General features: G+C 41.4%; 1 protein-coding gene and 1 long non-coding RNA gene across 3 annotated transcripts in view; one reads left to right on the top strand and one right to left on the bottom strand.

Moving 5' to 3' along the window:
* Positions 1-4,937: 4,937 nt before the first annotated feature.
* On the bottom strand, positions 4,938-8,252 carry CCN2 (cellular communication network factor 2). Its single transcript, XM_070461725.1, has 5 exons — positions 7,886-8,252; positions 7,549-7,771; positions 6,997-7,248; positions 6,659-6,870; positions 4,938-6,287 (listed from the first exon to the last, which is right to left on the bottom strand). The coding sequence occupies exons 1-5, from the start codon at positions 7,949-7,951 to the stop codon at positions 5,991-5,993; spliced, it is 1,050 nt and encodes a 349-aa protein (XP_070317826.1). The 5' UTR covers positions 7,952-8,252; the 3' UTR covers positions 4,938-5,990.
* Positions 7,312-21,032, top strand: part of LOC110130462 (uncharacterized) — a 103,349-nt gene continuing 89,628 nt past the window's right edge. For both annotated transcript variants that reach the window (XR_011485688.1, XR_011485689.1), the window contains exon 1: positions 7,312-7,426. This is a non-coding gene — a long non-coding RNA (uncharacterized lncRNA). The remainder of the gene's footprint in view (positions 7,427-21,032) is intronic.

The raw sequence follows: 21,032 nt of genomic DNA, 5'->3' as shown, positions 1-21,032 counted from the left end.
GTAAGAATATACATTGAATTTACATGAATACATGAATTCCATAGAGTCTCTATGTGTGTTGCACATGCTCCTAGGAACTTGGAAAATTAAGGAATAGTGACTTGAATGGCTTTGTCATCTGTTTTTTTTTAATAGAAATATACTTGGTTTATTACAATATTATATTAATTCCTGTTGTACAGCAAAGTGATTGACTTATACATATACATACATTCTTTTTTATATTCTTTTCCATTATGGTTTATCATAGGCCATTTAGTCATCTATTTATATACTGTGAACTGTTTATTTAAATCTGAAATTATGAAAAACTTGAACACTTTGGCATATCCTTTGCTACTTTTTTAAAATGAGGAGTTAAAAGATTTGTTTTTAAACTTTTTCTGATTATAAAATATTGCATATTCATTTCTGGAAATTTGGAAAATTACAGAAAATTATTTTAAAAGGATATAAAATTGTTTTAAATTGAGTATCATGTGATGAATACTATTAAGAGATTAATTTCTTTTAAAAGTCATCTATGGATTATGTCTGGGGTTGGTACAGATCGGACCAATCTCTTCTGAGGCACTATTAGTTATGGAGAACAAGGATATGACACAGAAGTCATCATGGAAATATTACATTTAGTGTATAATGAATAGATTCCCTATGATTATCAGGTGACCAATTGGGTTTATTTTTTTATTTAATTGTCATAATGAGGTAATGAATTTAAGTATAGATGATAGGCTTAATACACTGTGATTTTTATTGTCCTAAGAAGCTCAAATTGCCTCATCTTTAGTAGGAGTCTCTTCAGTTTGGCTCTTGAATCCTTTCAAAATGATCTTAATCGTCCTTGTGAACTTCATTATTACCTAATATATAGAGGTATTCCCTGCATAATTGTTTTTAACTTACACATTTTTTTGCTCCAGTCCTGGAATCAGCTATTCTCCAAGAAGCTCTGGCTGTTTTGGCGGAAAGTAACATTACAAGGGTACAGTTTGGGCCTAGGGATGCTCATTGTTTTTGAGTTGTCATTGTAGTTTTTTCAGTGAGCAGATGTAGCAAAATATATATGTATATATATAATTGTGTGTGTTTTACAAAGATGATTTTACTTATTCATTTATTTTTGACTGTGCCAGGTCTTCATTGTTGCACGGGCTTTTCTCTAGTTGTGGAGAGGGGGATACTCTCTAGTTACAGTGCACAGACTTCTGATTGCAGCGGTTTCTCTGGTGAAACATGGGCTCTAGGGTGCATGTGCTTCAGGAGTTGTGGCATGTAGGTTCATAGTTGTGGCTCCTGGACTTCAGAGCACAGGCTCAATTATTGTGGCACACAGTGGGCTTAGTTACTCTGCAGCATGTGAGATCTTCCTGGATCAGGGATCAAACCCATGTCTCCTGCATTGGCAGGCAGATTCTTTATCACTGAGCCACCAGGGAAGCCTTGTGTGTGTGTTTTAAAAGATAAACTGCATCATAAGTTTATGCTGATATTTCTAATCCAAATTCAGGACTACAGAATCTAACTTAACCACTTTTTAAAAAAAAAATTTAATTGAAGGATAATTGCTTTGCATTATTGCATTGGTTTCTACCAAGCATCAACATGAAACAGCCATAGGAACTTAACCACTTTTATATTAAATCTGTATTTTCTGACTTTCTTACTAAGAATCCCAGTATTTCACCACCGCTAAGGATAGTATTAGAATGTCTATAGCAGTTAATTTTCTTGAACCTGCATTATACACTCCATAGTCTCAGAATAACAATACCATCGCAACTACAACCAATGAGAGCGTGCATGCGTGCGTGCTCAGCGGCTTCAGTTGATTCTGACTGCGACGCTGTGGACTGTAGCCTGCCAGTCTTCTCTGTCCATGGGATTATCCAGGCAAGAACCCTAGAGTGGGTTGCTGTGCCCTCATCTAGAGAATCTTCCTGACTCAGGGATGGAACCTGAGTCTCCTACGTCTCCTATGGCAGGTGGGTTCTTTACCACTAGTGGGGAAGACCCTACCACCAAAAAAGTAATTAAGTGTGTTTGTGTGTGTGTGTGTGTCGGGGGGTGAGTGTCATATGCTACTTTTATTCTCTCCGCAAACCTTTATGGTTGCACTCTACACTGTCAGAGTGTAGGGCTGCTGTATACTGTACTTTCTCTTCTTTTGTCTTTATTTAGTCTCACTTCTAAAGATAAGCGATGTTTAATGCCCACCACCAGTCCTTAATGTTAACATTTCTCAGGCATTTTTGTTTTTTGAGCCTCTTGTGCAGTAGGCTCTTTCGAAAGGGTTCATAAGAATAATATGTCCTGAGATCTTATATGGTTTTAATGATTTGTCTGTGTCCTTTATTCTTGAGTATCAGTTTTGAAGGATGAAAATTCTTTGGCTCACATTTTCTTTCCTTCAGTACCTTAAATATGTTACTGTAATTTTTCTGATATGAAGTGTTGTAGTCATTATCAGAATGATGAATTACTTTTCTTTTACTTATAAGGTTCATGTTCTTTTTGCCTAGATATTCTAACAATTTTTTCTTTTTCTTTATATTCCATCAATTTTACTGGAATATGTCTCAGTGTTGGTTGATTTTACTAGTACCTTCCTGTATCACTTTGAAATCACTTTTTATTTCAGTTTTTTTTTAATTGATAGTTTTTGGGTTTTTTCTTCATGAGGAATTCCTACTATCCATATGTTGGACCTTCTTTGCCTATCTATAATATTTATCACTTCTGAAACTTTTAAATTTTTTATTTAAAAATATTTTCCTCCTCCTCATCGACTACTCTTCTTAAGGAATTATCTGTTGTGTTTGTTCATCCTTATGTCCCATGTAGTTTTCTAACATTTCTTTAATTTCTAATTTCTTCTTGAAATTATTTCCAAGTTTTACTAACTCATTTATGTTGCTATTTAATGTCATTAGTCATTTCCTTTTAATTATTTATGTCTAGTGTTATTTTCTTAATGTTCTCTCGAAATAGTAGATTATAGTTTTGGCATGTTTTCTGGACATGTATTTCTGGCAATCTCCTTCTATCTGTAGAAATGCTATTCTATCCCCTATTATTATTTTTTCATATAATATCTTCATATGGATTTGGCTGTGATGACTTTATTTTTCTATTTTTTATACAAAATTATTTTTCCTGAACTTTATTTAGGAAGACAGCTTGGTTTAAATAGCTTTTCTAACTACACAGAGTTCCCTCTTTTATTGTTTTCATGTGTTAAAAATATGGCCATCTGCTTCTTGAGCTTTTGAACCTGTTTTCTTCTCATTTTTATCTGGACCTTCTCTCAGAATGTCTTTGTTGTCTCTGACTTAATTTTGATTTTACTCCTAAGAATGCGGAGTCCTCCCTTGGGAGATAGGCTTGGTTTGTAACTTTTGTTGGAATGGGCAAAACAAAACTCTTACCAGTTTCACAAGTTATCTTCAGATTGATCTGTATTTCACTGTTAGCTATTTTGAAGCTCTCCTCTTCTCAGATGCATCGAATACCGTTGTATTCCTTTGCTTTTTCTCACATTTTATTCTGACATAGTAAAAGTCTTGTGGTTGATTTCCCCCAACTCATATCTTAGGGTGCAAAGGATGTTTTGCCAACTAATTTTGTTATATGTCTCATGGTGTTTTGATTTCGCAATCTAATTTCTGTTTTTACGTGGCAATTTGGAAAATCTTAAAATCTATGTTTGCATTCTTACTTCTGTCTTCCCAGAATTCTCAAATTCCTTTTAAAACGGTCAGGTTCATTTACCATGGCTCTTCACCTTTGCAGCTAGGAGTCAAGTGACAGAAAGGAAATGTAAACTAAGCAGTGTGCTCTGTGTTGTGTGTGTGTGTGTGTTTGCACGTGGATTTATTTGGGGAAGTGGGGCACAGCCACTGGCGGTGTTGCTATATACGTATGTGGGTGTATTCTAAAAGTCCAATGTTTTGGCCAGAAATACTTTTCACATTTTGAACACGGGAAGTTTTCCCTTTGGTTTGTGGCATGGGCTCTGTTTGTAGAACTAGCCTTTATTTTCGGATGTATTTTTGTCTCTTAGAATGACTCTGGCACTACGACATTGCTAATTACCTTGTGATGGCTTAGTCTGTCTGCAGCTATTTTTTCCCCTAGATTCCATAGCTATTCTTATGTAGAAAAAATGGGCTTCCAGTTGTCTCTGGAGTATTCCTTTTGTCTACCACTTATGTTAGTTGATTTTTCAGTGGAGACCAGGAGAGATCCAATATCATTTCCATACAGGGCTTCTTGAACAACTTCATTTTGTCAAACTACTTAATGAACTATTGATCTTGAGATCTGATATAGTGAAAACTTGGGCAAATGGGAGTTGGTTTTAAGGCAAATTTCTGTAATACAAATGAAGGGAAGGTTGACTTATCCTTCTTTTTGTACTTATGCCATCATCTATTTGTGATTGGTTATCATGGTAACTGAAAGCAGAATTATGCAAAATAACTTATTTTTACAGATTTAAGAGAAAGATACTGAAGCTCAGAAATAGATCTACAGTAAAGCATGCAAATTCAAAAAATAGTTAAAAATCTTCTACGTGCAAGGCACATGTAGGCTAGTTTATGATGATGGGTTGGAAATTAAATGCCTATAACAGCAGGGTGATATTAAATATAAACAGAATCAAGCATAATGACAGGGATTGGTGGAAACAAATAATCTGAAGAGAACTGAAGTATTTATAAAGTATTGTGAAGATAATGAAAAATGCCTATGTGCTCAACAGTGTGTATACCTGTATATTTGTGACACCTGATTCACTGTGAAATGTTTATGTAAAAATCCTATTGAAAGGATCAACCAATTGATAAGAATAGATGAGAAAAGATATTTAGAAAATTATAAGTACATAGCTTTAAGACAAAAACTTCCCATTTAATAAATGAAAAACCAAGCCCTTTATAGAAAAAATATATACTTTATTTTCAACTAGAAAGGTGCAAACATGTAACTTTTGGTCACACTCTCAACAAATAAACTGTCCAAAAAACAGTCATAGTCAAAGTAGAAACAAATGCTTCCAGGTGGAAAAACCAATCAGCTATACAGAGCCACTCATTTTTAATAAAGGTCATTTGTTTGTTAAAAGTGAGGCTACCATGTTTCCAACCTACAGATCAGACTTTGAAGGACATCACTGCCTCACCTTCAGCAAACAACCTGTTTGGATGGACTGTTGCTCCAACTGCCCAGAATTTCTATTTGAATATCCATTTCATGCTTTGAATTATCAGACAAGCTTTCCATCCTACCTATGGTGTTCAGAATTGAGGCTAACACTTGAAATATCAAAGCATTAAAAACATAAACAAAAAGGCACAAACAACTTTAAATTAACTTAGATAACTGTACAAATATATATATATACACACACAATATTTACAGTATCAATAAAAAAATCTGGCTTGTTACAGGCAAATTAGCTTGCCACAAGCTGTCCAGTCTAATAGAATTCTGATTCCTGAACAATGTCATCAAATCAGAATGTCATAGCTGAATCTGCTGTTCTGACTTAAAGACGAACTTGACTCAGCCTCATGATGGCTGGAGAACGCACATCCAAGCTGTCGCTGGAGCTACGGCAGGTCAGTGAGCATGCTAAAGTTTTCCTTTTCAGTGACACTCCAAACAGCAGTCACACTACCCCTAAAGATGACAAGGCTTTCTACTGGCCTCCTCCCACTGCTCCTAGCATACATGCTGGCGCTGTGCACTAATACAGTTCTATGGTCAAGTCTCAATTTCTTTAAACCAGTGTCTGGGGTTGACGGACTGTTCGTTTGAATATCACATGGCACAGTATTTTGAATTTGGTGGGAATTTTTCTTTTCCCCAGTTAGAAGCACAGATTTAAATAACTCGTGCCACTGAAATCATGTGTACACAAAAATGAGATGTGAAGCGATTCAAGTGCCGGCCTAAAACGTTCAGGTGTCTCACTGTCTCTGGCTTTAGGCCATGTCTCCGTACATCTTCCTGTAGTAGAGTGACTCAAAGATGTCATTGTCTCCGGGGCAGTTGTAATGGCAGGCACAGGTCTTGATGAACATCATGCTCTTCTTCATGACCTCCCCATCAGGACACTTGAAGTCCACGGGAAGGGTGGTGGTTCTGTGCGGGGTGCAACACCGCCCGTCTGTGCACACTCCGCAGAACTTGGCGCGGTATGTCTTCACGCTGGTGCAGCCAGAGAGCTCAAACTTGATAGGCTTGGAGATTTTGGGGGTCCGGATGCACTTTTTGCCTTTCTGAGGAAGACAAGGGAGGAGAGGAAAATCAATGACTCTGCAAGGGGTGTGGCTTTCTGCAACCTCTGTGTGTTCTAGTCTCCCCGGCATCCAACTTCTGTTTATATTTTGAGGAGGGAAAGTTTGAGTCTCATTTGCCAGTTTTCCAAAAATAGACATGGCCTCTTTGGAGGTGTCTTGAATGAAACAGGGCTGTGGAGGATTTCCTGGTGGAAAACTGGTGGTTTCTATTAGGGAAGGTCTCATCCCAGTAAAACAGCTCAATGGTATTTTTGGAGATAAGAGACCTCTGTAAGGGTGATAAGAGACCGAGCTCTGGGCCAGTCCACTCTTATTCCATGACCAGAAGTCAACAGAAACAGAAAGCATACCTTAATGTTCTCCTCCAGGTCAGCTTCGCAAGGCCTGACCATGCAAAGGCGGCTCTGCTTCTCCAGCCTGCACAAGGCGTTGTCATTGGTAACGCGGGTGGAGATGCCCATTCCGCAGGTCTTGGAACAGGCACTCCACTCTGTGGTCTGGACCAGGCAGTTGGCTCGGAGCATGGTTGGGTCTGGGCCAAACGTGTCTTCCGGCCGGTAAGCTATGAGAGCAGGGCACATGAACACAAGGTGAGACGCCAGGCTAAGACACTTGCCCCTGCCCTCGGGCAAGTCGGGACTCGGCCCCTGGGGGAGAACCACGAGGCTGACTTGGAGGCTCAGCTCACCTGCGAGGGCAGGGCCGACCACCGTGTGCTCCTTGGCCTCGTCACACACCCACTCCTCGCAGCACTTCCCGGGCAGCTTGACCCTCAGCGGGAAGGGGCAGTTGGGGCTGGGCAGGCGGACGTCCACGCCGCACAGGGGCACGCAGCCCACCGCCCCGTCCAGACACGTGCATCGGTATTTGCAGCTGCTCTGGAAGGACTCTCCGCTCCGGTACACAGTTCCTCCGAAGACGCAGGGGGCACCATCCTTAGCTGAAGGAGAGGAAGGGAAAAAGAGGGGGGTGCAGGGGTCAAGCATCATTCTGGAGCCTCCAACAGGAAGCGCATCGGAGATGCGAGCTGGGAGCAGGGCTCCAGGGGGCAGGCTGGAAACAGCCGAAGGGGAGGAAGGGACCCAATTCGAGCGGCGTTATTTTCCGGTGGCGGGAAGGTGGGTGTGAGGGAAGAGGTCATCGAGGGTTCCCCTCGTCCCGACCTGCCCGGGACCCCGGTGCTGGGGGCGGGGGCGAGGGTTCGGGGAGGTGGGGAGGGGGCGGGGGCTGCAGGTCTCACCGGTGCACACGCCGATCTTGCGGTTGGCCGGGGAGCCGAAGTCGCAGAAGAGGCCCTTGTGCGGGTCGCAGGGGTCGCGCTCGGTACACAACTCGCTCAGCTGCTTGGCGCACACGCGGCAGCAGCCGCAGCCGTCCAGCACCAAGCTGACGCCGGCGGGGCAGCGCGGCTCGGGGCCGGCAGGGCACTGGCACGGGGCGCCGCAGTCCCGGCCGGAGGCGGGCTGCGGAGGGAGACGGCGGTCGGTCGCTGCACGCCCCACGGCGCCGCGGGGCCCCCTTCCCGCCCTCCGCGTCCCGCCCCCGGCGCCGGCCGCCGCGGGGTCTCCGGGGCTTACCCGGCTGCAGAGGGCGAGCAGGAGCGCGAAGGCGCAGCAGACGGGGCCCAGGCCGGTGGCTGACATGGTCGGGGCGCTGCGGACGGCGGGCGGCGGGCGGCGCGGATTTGGGCCGGAGGCGGGGGCCGGGGCGCGCCGGGCTGCGGTCTCGGGAGCTGTCGGCCGGGGCGGCTGCCGTCGGGCTGGAGGAGGTGGGTCGCCGGCGGTGGGAGTCGCACTGGCTGCCTCCTCTCAGCGGGGAAGGGTTGTTGTGTGAGGCCGGGGCGGGCGGCCCAAAGCTTTTATACGCTCCGGGCGGCCCCGGCTCGCCAATGAGCTGAATGGAGTCCTACACAAACAGGGACATTCCTCGCATTCCTCCCCACCTTCCTGCCTCATCAACTCACACCGGATTGATCCTGACCCCTTGACACTCAGCATTCCTCCCGTCTGAAAAAGCTGGCACACTCCGGCTCACCAAAAAAAAAAAAAAGGCTCAGTATTTCCAGCCACCAAATAGGATTTTACCCCCCTTGCCTCTTCGCACTACTCCTGATTTATATCATTTAAAAACGCATAGGCAGTGATTTTATCGTTATTTTTATACCACTTTTTTTTTTTTTAAATACCACTCATTTCTGTTTCTAATAGTTGTGCCTGTTCTACCCACTGACACAAATCCTTTGTAGGAGATAGATAGCTGAGAAGAGGCTAACAGCAGGGATTCCTGAAAAATTCGAAAGGGTTTCCTTTTTATTTTTTGGTAATGACTTTTAGTTTTAGAGGCTGTCTGCCTTTGAAACTCTTCAGAGGGCACAAGAGGGGTTCATTGTTTTTAACTGCTTGAAATTCCCAAGAAGCAGAGGCATGCCTGCAAATCTCTGAGTTCCATATGTTGGGGATGTAGGAAATTGATCATTTGTCATATGAAATAACGTGGGTGCCCATGACCAGAGTAGAAAGAGAATAAAGTCAGGGGTCTGAGGATGGATGCAGTTTTATGGGAGAGATTTCCACACTCTTTTCTTCGTGTTCTCTTAATATGTAGCAGTTTTAGTGTTGGGGGCATAGAGAGGGAAAAGGGATGATTGGGCATCAACACTTCAGGAAAAATCGGTCTGTTATGACAGGACAACTGATTCTGTGCTGGGTAGGTAGAAGCCCCGGGTGTTGGGATGTAAAAAGGGGTGGGAAGACAGGAAAACCTTACAGGAGGGGACCAGCATGAAGCTTGGGGTTTACTTGGGGAGTTTTAAACACAGTCATGGGTTTTTGAAAAATGAGTGATTTTTCTTATACTAAAACCTATAATCTTTGAATGTGAATTGGACTTGGTTTGTCTGGCAGTATAAAAAAAAATCCAATTATATAACAAGAACACTGTATACCGTTATATTTGATTGTAAACTGAGTGTCAGTAAATAATATATTTTAGTGACTCTCCACACACCTATAAATAGTGATTGTTACTTCTTATTACCCTAGGAGTCTGAAATAGAGTGAGATTAGATCAAGGCAGGAACAGGTTTTATTCCCTGTGCTCCTGTGCAGATGTCAAATATAGCCAATAAAATCTAAACATATGTCCCTTTCCTAATATTGCTATCTAGCTAACTAAGGAATCAGGTAATTAACCATGCTTCCTTTTAGAATCTATAGTTTAGTTGCTTATTTGTTAATAACTCCAGTTTCCGTTTAATGGAGAGAATGATTCCAGGGCTATGCCATTTTTTCCTGTTGTAATGTCACATTGTTTGATGCTGGTGCTACCCATGAGCAGATTCATTTTAGCCGTTGATTATTTTGTGTATAAGTTGAAGATTAACCTATCTGTTTAGGATGCAAATGCAAGCTTTCAGAACATTATAGATTATAATTTGAAAATAGCCTGTTTCAACGGGCCACATTTTTTTCAAGTTTCATTTTTATTCTGTTGAAAAGGAGCCGAGAAAAAAATAACTAACTTCAGCACAAACCACATCATCTGTGCACAATTACCTTGTTAAGCAATCCACATGTTGTACAGTGTAGTTGCATGTCAACAGTGTGAATGGCCAGCCAGCAATGGGGGCCTATGAAGCTGAGGAAGAATTTTCATCATTGTTATTTAATGTTCTTTCCAAGCATTCCTCAAAGAGAAGAGGCCTTAAAAATTCCTATTTAAAGAAGGAACATTCCAAGTTATGTTAATAGCCACATGTGTATTAAAGGCAACTTGGTCCCCAATTTTTTCTTCCCCCGTGGATGATTTTAAAAGTCCAAAATATGTGGGAAGCCACAGTGAAATCTTTCAAGACCTAAACCTCCAATTATATCTACCACTAATGGCTGGAAAGGTGTGGTAGATGGGGAAGGGTAGGGATGAGAAGCTGGGACCTCGCCCAAGGTGGCCTGCGGCCTAGGCCATGAGCCCTCGTGGCTTGCAGGGTGAGAGAGCTGGGAAAACCAGTTGGGGATTTTTGAATCCTCTAGAGGTCCTAAGAGCCACCACCACCACCAGCTTCATGTCCAGCAGAGTGGAGACTCATTCATGGAGGGGCTAAATTGCAAGACTGGGTTCCAGTTGGGTGACCTGGGTTGTATTCTTGGAACTGCCATTCACAAATTTTAGGGAAGTCACAAGTAGGAGTCATATTCTTAAGTTTCTACTTATAAAGTGATGGTAATAGTAAGACTTTTATTTCATCGGGTTTAAGTATAATTAGATTATAGTTTTCAGAGAATTAGTGCTTTATTTTATTTATCTTTCTTGATTTCCTGTTTTTCCAAAAGCACATAACAAGTATATTCCTATTCTGCTGTGCTGTTAAAAAAAATATCAAGGCATATTATAAAAAGAACTTGGTTTTACTGTAAAATTCACATGGTCTTTCAAAGTCTCAAAAGTCCATAGTTAGCTCCAATTGGATGCTTTTAATATTGGCTAAAAGAAGACAGCATATTGAAATATACAGAACATGGAATCTCAGAATAGAAAAACATGCTCTGCATGTAAGGTTAGATTGGGGCTTTATGATCAAAACTCTTTTGAAAGGTTTAAAACAAAAGATTATGAAGAGAGTGACAGAAAGAGAGGGAGAGAGAAAGAGTGAATACGCCCAAGACATTCACAGACCCAAAAGTATGTTTATATTGTGATACAGATCATCTGGTGTCAGGAAATTCAAAGGGAAAGGCTGACACTCTGTCCTTCACTCATGCCGTGGAATCTGAATTCTTGTACTATTATAAATGACTCAGCAAATGTTTGTGTGTGCCTGGGCGGTAAAGTGGAAATAGTGGCTTCTTACAACTTCTTCCAGCTCTGACTTATCCCAATGCTTTTGACTGACAGCAGGTCAGAAATGGAAGAAAAAAGTTCTTTGAATTTGTGTGCAGAATGGTTAAGATGCACTAATTTTGTCTTGTAAGCAAGTGTTTATCTGGCCAATGCTTTTTAGAGAGCACTTTTTTTCCCCCTGGTAAAATGAGGAATTCACTGAGATGGCCGCTGAGTCCTATTTACAGAGCTATATAAGGTATGCGTGTGTCTACTCAGGCATCCTTTGTACAGGTCGTTTGGTTAAGGCTTGTAAGATGTTCAGCTGCGGATGTACTACATTCCTTCTCCTATGTTCTTTGTTGTTTTTTTTCCCCCCTGAAAAAAAGATAAGTTACTTGATCAGGTATCAGACACAGAAAATCTGGCAGGACTACAGGAAAGTGACCAGACTTGGAGTGTTTGTGTGCTTAAAGAAGAAATCCTGCACACTTCAACTTTCAGTCGTAGACATTTTCTTATAAGAGCAAGCGGGAGTCTGTGCCAGCCCTCAAAGCGGAAATCAAAGCTCCCAGGGAATGTGACTCAGAGCCAAGAGCCGTACGCAATGCATACACTGAGCTGTCAGATTTATAGGTAGTCTGGCCGTATAAGGACATCTGGACAGGGAGTGATTTGTCGTGGGTTGGGAGTGGGCTTATGATTTTTCTGACATGTCTCAAATCCAATCAAGTAAATGAGTTCCAGCAAAAAAAAAAAAAAAAAGAAAAAGAAAGAAAGAAAAAAAAAAAAGAAAAGGAAAAAAGGTGTGCCAGAGGCTTTTGGAAAAATAGTAATAAATATTATCCTAAAATCTTCCGGGACCCTGGCTTGGCTTACATTTCCTTGTATTTGCTTAAGATGAAGGTTAAAGAGAGGGCGTACTCCCTGGGAGTTCAGAGGTGGGAAAGAAACAGGGATGTTTACTATTGAAATGACATTCATTTCCTTCATGCTTTCCTCTGCTTATAATTAGTTCTCTGCCTTTCTGAGGCTATTTTCTGATGCAAAGGTATTTGTCAGAAGGTAGTCAAGACTGTTCCATGTGGTCTGTGTTTTATGTTTGCTTGTTCATTTACTTGCTGGTAAATGAAGTTGAGGGTTAGAGGAGTGAGGGAAGTAAAGAATTTTTTAAAAAAATATGCTGTTTCCTTCAGTTTGCTATTTGTCTCACTTATCCTGTTCGTTGAATGAGAATCCTGTGTTGCTTCTAGTCTGCTTGCATTAATTAGTCTGAGATGGTGCTGGAGAATACAGATGCTTCTACATGGAGATGTGTCTAACACTTTTCCTGATAGGTTAGCAACACAAGTGTATTGCCATAGCAACCTGGAATATTTACAGCCCTTAGGTAGAGTCTCCTTGATACTTAACGGTGATAAGTGAGTAGGAATGAAAAGAATGGAGGTAACCATTTTTTCAAATGTGTGATTTGGGGAAAGGAAATCAATAGGTTTAAGAGGCAGATATAGTTTAGATGATATCATTTATTTCGGAGAATGGGAGTAAGTGAAAGGATGAATATTTTGAGAAGACTAATGTAGAATATACTTGAATGTGTCCTTAGAGATTTTGCTGGGGAGCAGGAAGGTGGGGGCAGATGAAGCCAGAGCCATCAGTTCATCCTTTGAAATGTACTTCCACCTCCTGTCAACAAGCCTGAGGCCCCTTCTCAAAACTTCAGGGCTTCCTGGAATACTTTTTGAAAATCACTAGGTAGGAGTCAGAGAACTGGCTAGGCTTCCCAAGTGGCTCAGCGGTAAAGAATCCTCCTGCCAAGCAGGAGACTCAGGTTGGATCTCTGGGTTAGGAAGATCCCCTGCAGCAGGAAATGGGAACTCACTTCAGTATTCTTGCCTGGGAAATCCCATGGACAGAGGAACCTGGCAGGCTGCAGTCCATGGGGTCACAAAAAGACCCTACTGAGTGACTAAACAACAACAGCAACAACAGAACTGGCTGGGAACTTGGAGATGTGAGTTCCACGCCTGCTGTTTTCCTTCCATGGGAGCTCAGAGATGGCCCTGATCTCCGAGTACTCAATTTCTCACCCGCTTATAGTGTTTTTAGCCTAAGGAGACCGTGTTTATGAAAGTACTTTTAGATAATGTCTGGCAACTTTAAATGTACCCATCTCTTCTTTCTGTGGCTCTTGCTCTTCTTAGGACTGAGTTCAGCGGAGCTTTGATTTTTAAAAATTCCATCACAGTTTGACTTGATAACACCATTTATCTTTGCAGGGATTTCTGAGTATTAAAGCTGTGCGAAAGCTTAGAGAAAATCAAATCTGACTTCTTCATTTTTTAGCCTAGGTGCTCAGAATTGGTAGGGACATTTAGCAAATGAAGTTTTAGGTAAGAATATAGAATATAAATATTCAGGACACAACTGAACTTTTATTATTTCCTGTGTCCATGATGTTTTCTTTAGGTTATTTATTTCTCAGCCAAGATGATATTTTATGCTTAACATCATGCCACATACATTTTACACTCTACATATATTTGGACTGACTTTCTTCTTTCATTTAATTTATAATGCAAACTGTGCTACCATGAGAATGACAAGCAGATTTTCAAATTAAATGGGAACTGGTAGCCAGTACATTCTACACTATTGAAAACTAAGTTGTTCAAATTGTCCAAAGAGTTTCTAAATATTCCCCTATGTGTGAGTTTTTAAAAAATTGTGCATATGGGGATTGTATATTAAAACCTCGACAGATGGGTAAGGCTTTTTGCAAAGGTATCAGAGCTTCTAGGTCAGAGCTTACACCATAAAGGAAGAAAAGCCACTCTATTTAAACTCTTGACAGAATCAGATTTGAAGTAAATGTGAACTAATGCATTGTTTAATTTGACATTAGAATGCACAATGCCAATTTTGTCTGATCAATTTAACAGGAATGCTTCTTAGCGCTCTGTCCGTGTGCCTGAAATGGATTCCCTCTGTGGCTGTATCGCCTTGTGTTTATGTAGAAATTTTAAATTTACTAAAGCCCTTTTACCGAAACGATCTCGCTTCAACTTCGTAACAACCATGTGAGGGATATTGCTCCCATTTTGTAGGTGAGGAAATCGAGGTCTAGGAAGACTGAGTAACTTTACATAAGCGTGGGCAGAGGTGGAGCAGGGACATGTGAATTTAAATTCAGTTTTAAAGGGAATACCCTCCCGCTTCTCGCAAGCTCCACTGCCCCTCTTCTTCGCTTTTTATATACACTGATCTCTGAGAAGTGCATGTTCTTAAAATAGTTATTTCAGAGCTTCTTAAAACTCTGGAAGCACACACCCTAGAAGGCATGTAAAACACTGTGGGATAATTAGCAGAGTTAGCATTATGTTGCTGAGATAAGCATGAAGTAGAAAGATAACATTTACTGATCTGGGTTAGGAGGGATTCTTGGGCTTAGACAAAGATTTTTTTTCCCGGACAATTAAGATTTTTGTGATTTTGCTGTGTAGGCAGATGTGTTGCTTCTTATCCACTAACAAACTAATGTAGCTAAAAAAGGAAACATGAATCAAGATGATGGGTATGCTTTGGGAGGCTTAATATCAGGGTGTGTACTACTGTGACATAAGCTTCAGCCCACACTGAAAATGTTCAGTCTCTAACTCAGTGCTGTCTTGTTTAGGCTGAGACTAGGACCAACCACAGGCATCAAAAAAATATCTTCTTGAATAATTGCATCATTCCCTGATAAGCTACCTATGTGAATAGATACTATGACAGAGTCTCAGACAGACCATGAACACTGAAGCAGTGTCTGCCATAGTCTGATTTTTCACACTTGTTACTTAGTAGGTATGTCTCAGCAGGTTATTAACATAGTGCTTATTTTATGGACTTCATCTCCAGTGAAAGTGCACTTTCCTCGTATTGAATCAAGTGTGCATTTCAGTCTTACAACTTTCCCCTTCTTTCTTGATGGGATGATATATTTTTTGAATCCTTTTGAGTTTCATGTTGTCCATGGAATGAGATCTGTGTCATCACCACACATGGCAGAGATTAAGAGTGTTGTTGTCTGGGAGCGGCAGGTTTGTAATGTGGGGATTTTCTTATTGACCCATGTGTGTGTATGAAAGCTAACAAGTGCAGGATAAAGTTTCATGTAACCACAGACTTAACTTGCTCATGTCTGGAAATATTTTACCATTAAGCCATTTCTCACATGTAGATGATGAAAGCTGATTTTGCCCAAATGAATCTTTGGTGGTATCTTCATCATTTCCCACTGGTCTCTGTTGATTCTTCTTGGTCAGATGTTTTACCCAGCTGTTTCCAAGTGTGGCGGATCCCTGAGACTCCCACTGCTTGCTTTTGACTCTGGAGGTAGGCAGGCAAACTTCCGGCCTGTCTTCACGTAGACTGGGAGCCAGTTTTACTTTGCAGTGAGGTGAGGCACTGCTGGGCGCTGTGGCGGGCGCTGCCGCAGTAGAACGGAGCGCAGACCCTCCATCGCACAGGCCTCTGCTCACCAGTCCCCCAGGGTCTACCAGACCAGCTTTCAGAGGAGCTGCCAGCCAGGGGCTGCCATGGCATGGCGGTACCTCTTAACGCTTCTCTGATGTTCTCTTCTTGCTCTCGGAAGCCTGGTCTTAATCTCAAGGGGGCTCAGGAACGCCAAGTTCCTAATTGCTCACATACAACTTTCCAGGAAGGGAAAATGACCTCTTATTGAGTGGAAGTGGCAATCTGTAGACTTCTGCCTACCACAACTGCCAAGGACTGGGGCGTTTCTCAGACTCTGTGTGAGGGCAGATGACCAAGTCATTGAGAGTGCATCACGTGGTCTCCTTTTAGAAATGCACTGCTGAAGGTCACTTGCTTAGGCTCCTCCTTTTTAACGGCAATGATGGAGGTAGGAAATTTTACTGTTCTGTTATTTCAGGCTGCCCAGTATTCAGACAAACTTAGGAAAGCAAAGGGAAAAAAACCAAAGAAACCAGTAGAGCATGTTTTGAAAACCTTTGTTGCTTACATTTTAAGATCTCAAGAATAAAGCCTACAAAGTAAACTTGATTTGTATTTAATTAAAGTGACTTTCAACAATTCTTTTTTGAAAAGTTAAAAATGTAGTTTACTGAAAGATACACATCTTTACAGGCTTCCCAGGTGGCGCTAGTGGTAAAGAAATGACCTGCCAGTGCAGGAGACTTAAAAGATGTGGTTTCGATCCTGGGTTGGGAAGATCCCCTGGAGGAGGGCATGGCAACCCACTCCTGTATTCTTGCCTGGAGAATCCCATGGACAGAGGAGCCTGGCCGGCTACAGTCCATAGGGTCACAAAGAGTCAGACACGTTTGAAGCGACTTAGCACGTACGCATGTGTCTTTACAAAGAGTAATGGTGAACAGTCCAATTTAGAAGTTTAAATAAATGTAGATGATTTTAATACTAACAATATATATATAAAGCTGAAGTCACTGCCTTTGAATACTTTTTGATATTCTAGTATGAAATTTTATTGCTTTAAGTAGATTAATTCTATAGTTTAAAATAGTTCCTATAATTAGCCACCATTGTGGATTTAACTAGGCTGACTTTTTGTTATCTTGATTTCAAATGTTCTGTTGATAGAAGTAATACATAGGTGATGTGAATATAGGATTTGCTGGACTTAGTATTTCTATTTTTGACTGCTTCAGGAGAGATTTTTTTTTTCCTTTTTCTTTATTATTTCATTAATCAGCTGTTTTATTAAATGTGTGACATAGTGCAAACTAACCTATTTGAGCCTCAGTTGGCACCTCTTGGAGATCTACTAGTACCTACCTTATAAGATTGTTGGGAGAGTTTGAGGGAATGAAATCTCCAAATCTTGTAAAGTGCCAAGGACAATGCTTGTCACAGTATAAGCACTTAATGAATGCTCGTTAAAGGAAAATAAAACTTTCCTTTTAGCTCATATCTAAATATTTTCAGATCTAAATTTCTACATTAGGACACTGACCGAGTATCAGCCCCTTAGCCCAGTAGGTTTCGGGGCCTTGCTGTCTGCATATTGCATGGAAAGAAAAGAATGTGCTAACAGTTTCTGTTGACAGCCCTTTTCCAGCAAAACACATACCATTGTTATGTCACTTGTGAATGATTTATGACTTGTGATTCTGTCCTTAAGATCCCCTTTTTTTTTCTTTTTTGCCATCAAAGTGCCACAGGGGGCAGGGGGCGGAGTATAAATTCTTGAAAGAAGTGAAAATAAGAAGTGAAGAATACGACTAAGGAATTTGATACCAGTTATTATTGAGTATGCATATTGACACCATCTAAGCAGATTATATTAATATACATGATAAAGTAAAAGTATTTATGTTAAAATAATAAACTAGGCTGCTGTTCCACCTTGGATTTAGTTGGAAAAAAAATGCCTGGAAAATGTCTTTGTGGGACAGGAGATGTGTGTGTTTGTCTGTGTATCCACATGGGTGATACTGACACTGTAGGAGAGGGAAGAAGATTTAAGTTTCTAGTTTTTGCTGTTAAAATCATGAAATGAAAGAGAGGGAAAGAGAGAAAAAAAATCTAATATGTATAAGATGAGGATGAGAATGGCTTGGCTATAATAATATGACACAGCCTCACATCGTGATTGATACTGAGTCCCCTCTGGTACATATGGGAAAATTTAACTGTATGGAATTCAGTTGCTAGAAAAGACAATGTCAAAGTAGAACTGTGCAAGTGGAAAATGAAATATCCCTTGGGATGATGCAGTTGCACTTCATGGCCATAAAAGAGGTGACCTAATTTTATCATGCTAATAGTAAAAGATGTGGTATTTCGTCTGCCTCTTGGGAGAAAGTGAGGCACAACGAAAGTGTTAGGGAAGCTGAATAGAGAAACCTAAAGATTGGGTAGGTTGGTGATGGTACCGTGTGACTCTTCCCTGTTGGAAAGTAGTCATCTCGACAGTGGTTGGTCAGCCTTCTTTGTCTCTCTCTGCTTTCCCCCAAAGCTCGCCTTCAGGATCCTGATATGCACAGATGAGAACTCCTTCCCCACACTGCCTCCCTTTCCCCCGTCTCCAGAGTGGTGCAGTGTTCTCAACAAACCCTGTCCTGAAGATGTTATTCTTGTGAAATATCTTCCTGTGTGTCTTTACAGCACACTTACAAATTTTCTGACTTGTTGGGGGCTCTGTATCTGGCTCCTGCTCTTCCACTGAGCCCTAAGTCCTGTAAACACCGTGGGTTTACTCCAATATCCACCGGAAAAGACTTGCAAGTTCTTGTTGCCTGTTTCTTTGAAGCCAGTCAAACAAAACACACCGCCCTTTGTCCTGCACATCCTTCTATAGAGTGTGTTTTTATACTCTGAAGCTCCTAAAACACACGTATACGCATGGCACACAATCACACACACACACACACACACACCCTCTCTGTTTACTGTCTCCAAATCTTTACCATACAGCCCACTGTAATAAGGTTTCTGATTTTAGCACAGTGATTTGCCACCTATTCATTGCCAAATCTAGTGGATTCTTTTCCGTCCTTATATATAACTTGATTTCTCTTGGGTTTTGTAGTTGAGTCTCATCCCCTCTCCATCTCTTTGACCATTTCCTGTAGTCTCCCTTTGAAGTCTCATTTCGTCCTACCACAGACGCCCTATAGTCTTTTGTCCCTGGTCCTCTTTTTACTTACATGTTCTTCCACTGCCTCATGTATGTCTGGATCTTCACCAGAAACGTTCTTGCTATGCACAAGACATTAATCTGAATGTCCTACGCAGACCTTCAAGTACTCAAAGCCACCCCCAAATCTACTCCCTTTAAGTTTCCCAGTCTTAGTGCTGGGAACCGGTGTCACTCCAGATTGAAGCCTGTCCACTGATATTCTTTTTTCTCTTTCGTGTCCTATGTCTAGTCAGCCCCAAAGCTCTATGGACTCTACCTTTCATGACATTTTCCCAGTATGCCGTGACATTAGCATCTTTTGTCTGAACCCCTGTGTTAGTCTTTTTGTTATTAACTATTTTTTGACCTACCTTATTTGCCCTTTCTAATTTGCTCCTTCTACTGCTACCAGAAGTGCTGCAAAGTATTTACTGACCTGCTTAAAAGCTTCACATGGTTTTCATTGCCTTCAAAATAAATTCCTTTGTCTGGTTCCTATCTTTTCCATTCTTATTTCTCAATACCCGCCACCCCTGCCCTGTTTTCATTTCATGTTCTGTTCCAGTAACTTAGTTTCACTATGCTAATCATGACCTTATTACGTACTCACCTCGCTTATCCAGCACCTGGAAGAGCTGTAAAGTGTGTTTACTCCAAACACAAACTTTCAACTGTATTAGGAGCTTTTTTTTGATCTAGTAGTATACGTTCACACATACACATGCATTTAGTGAAACAAAAAACTTATAGAAACAATATTTATTGTTACCATATGTGATACTTTTGGTACTTTAAAATGAGTTCTATTTCATTTTTTAAAAATGTTGATTTTGGCCTCAGTGATGCTGTGATTTATAAGAAATATATAATGGTCTTTCAGTGGTATATGTATGCTTGGTCTTTGTACCATTTCTGTCTCACAGCTTTCAGAACGCTTGAAATTTCCTAAGTGTTGAGAGTGATAAAGGTGTCTTTTGTTATATGAATGAGGTAACCTTTGGAAGCACTTAAGGGCTGCCATTGGCACCAACCTTGAGATTAGAGGGTTGAGCCCTCCTTTCCCCCTCTTCCCACCCGCACCATACCAGACCTCTGGGGAGCTGCAAGAGGGTCAGTCAATCGCTAGTGCTGATAATTTAATCAGCCATGCCTATGTGATGAAGCCTCCATAAAAGGACAAAAGGACAGGCTTCAGGAAGTTTCTGGGTTGGTGACCACGTGGCGGTTTAGGAGCCTGGTGTGGCTGCAGAAGCGTGGAGCTCAGCACCCTTTCCACCTGCCTTGCCTTATGCATCTCTTCCATCTGGCTGTGAAATAAAATGTTTGTTCGAGTTCTGTGAGCCGTTCAACAAATTAATAGAAAGCAGGGAGGGGATTGTGGAAACCTTTAATTTATAAGCAGTCAGTCAGAAGCACTGGTAAGAACATGGGCTTGCAACTGGCTTCTGAAGTGGAGGACAGTCTTATGAGACTGAGCCCTTTAATTGTGCAATCTCAATTATTTGTTAATGCGGAGAAGCACCCCCCACCCCCCCGCAACACACACACTGAAATTGGATCTAAGAACGCTTTCAATATCTAAGCTTATTTTACTGTCTCATGGAAACCACACATTAGAAATAAGGTATATGTATATAACTTTGCAATCCCAGGTTATCAGGATAGGCTATCTGAGTAAGCATTGGAAGAAAGGGGAAGATCATGTGAGGATGTGAGGTTTGGGGATGCTGTAGACATTTAAGGATCATCAAAAGAGCACCTGTAGTTGCTGGGAGAAGAATATGTGGAATCCTAGCAAAATATAGAGCAGAGATGCAGAGAAAACCCGAGTTCTTGATACTAAATCAGTTTTGTCAGTTTCATGAGCCAGTATGTCTAGCTCTCCTTTTTTTAAATGGGTTCCCTATCCATTCAGTTCAGTTCAGTTGCTCCATAATATCTGAATCCTGCGACCTCATGGACTGCAGCATGCCAATCTTCCCTATCCTTCACCATCTTCCAGAGTTTGCTCAAATTCATGTCCAATGAGCCGGTGATGCCATCCAACCATCTCATCCTCTGTCGTTCCCTTCTCCTCCTGCCTTCAATCTTTCCTAGCATCAGGGTCTTTTCCAGTGAGTTGGCTCTTCACTCCAGAATATTGGAGTTTCAGCTTCAGCATCAGTCCTTCCAATATTCAGGATTGATTTCCTTTAGGATTGACTGGTTTGATTTCCTTGAAGTCCAGGGGACTCTCAAGAGTC

The sequence above is a fragment of the Odocoileus virginianus genome, chromosome 34 (genome assembly GCF_023699985.2).
Source record: "Odocoileus virginianus isolate 20LAN1187 ecotype Illinois chromosome 34, Ovbor_1.2, whole genome shotgun sequence".
NCBI classification, from domain to species: Eukaryota; Metazoa; Chordata; class Mammalia; order Artiodactyla; family Cervidae; genus Odocoileus; species Odocoileus virginianus.
This window is presented reverse-complemented; position numbering and strand designations above follow the sequence as displayed.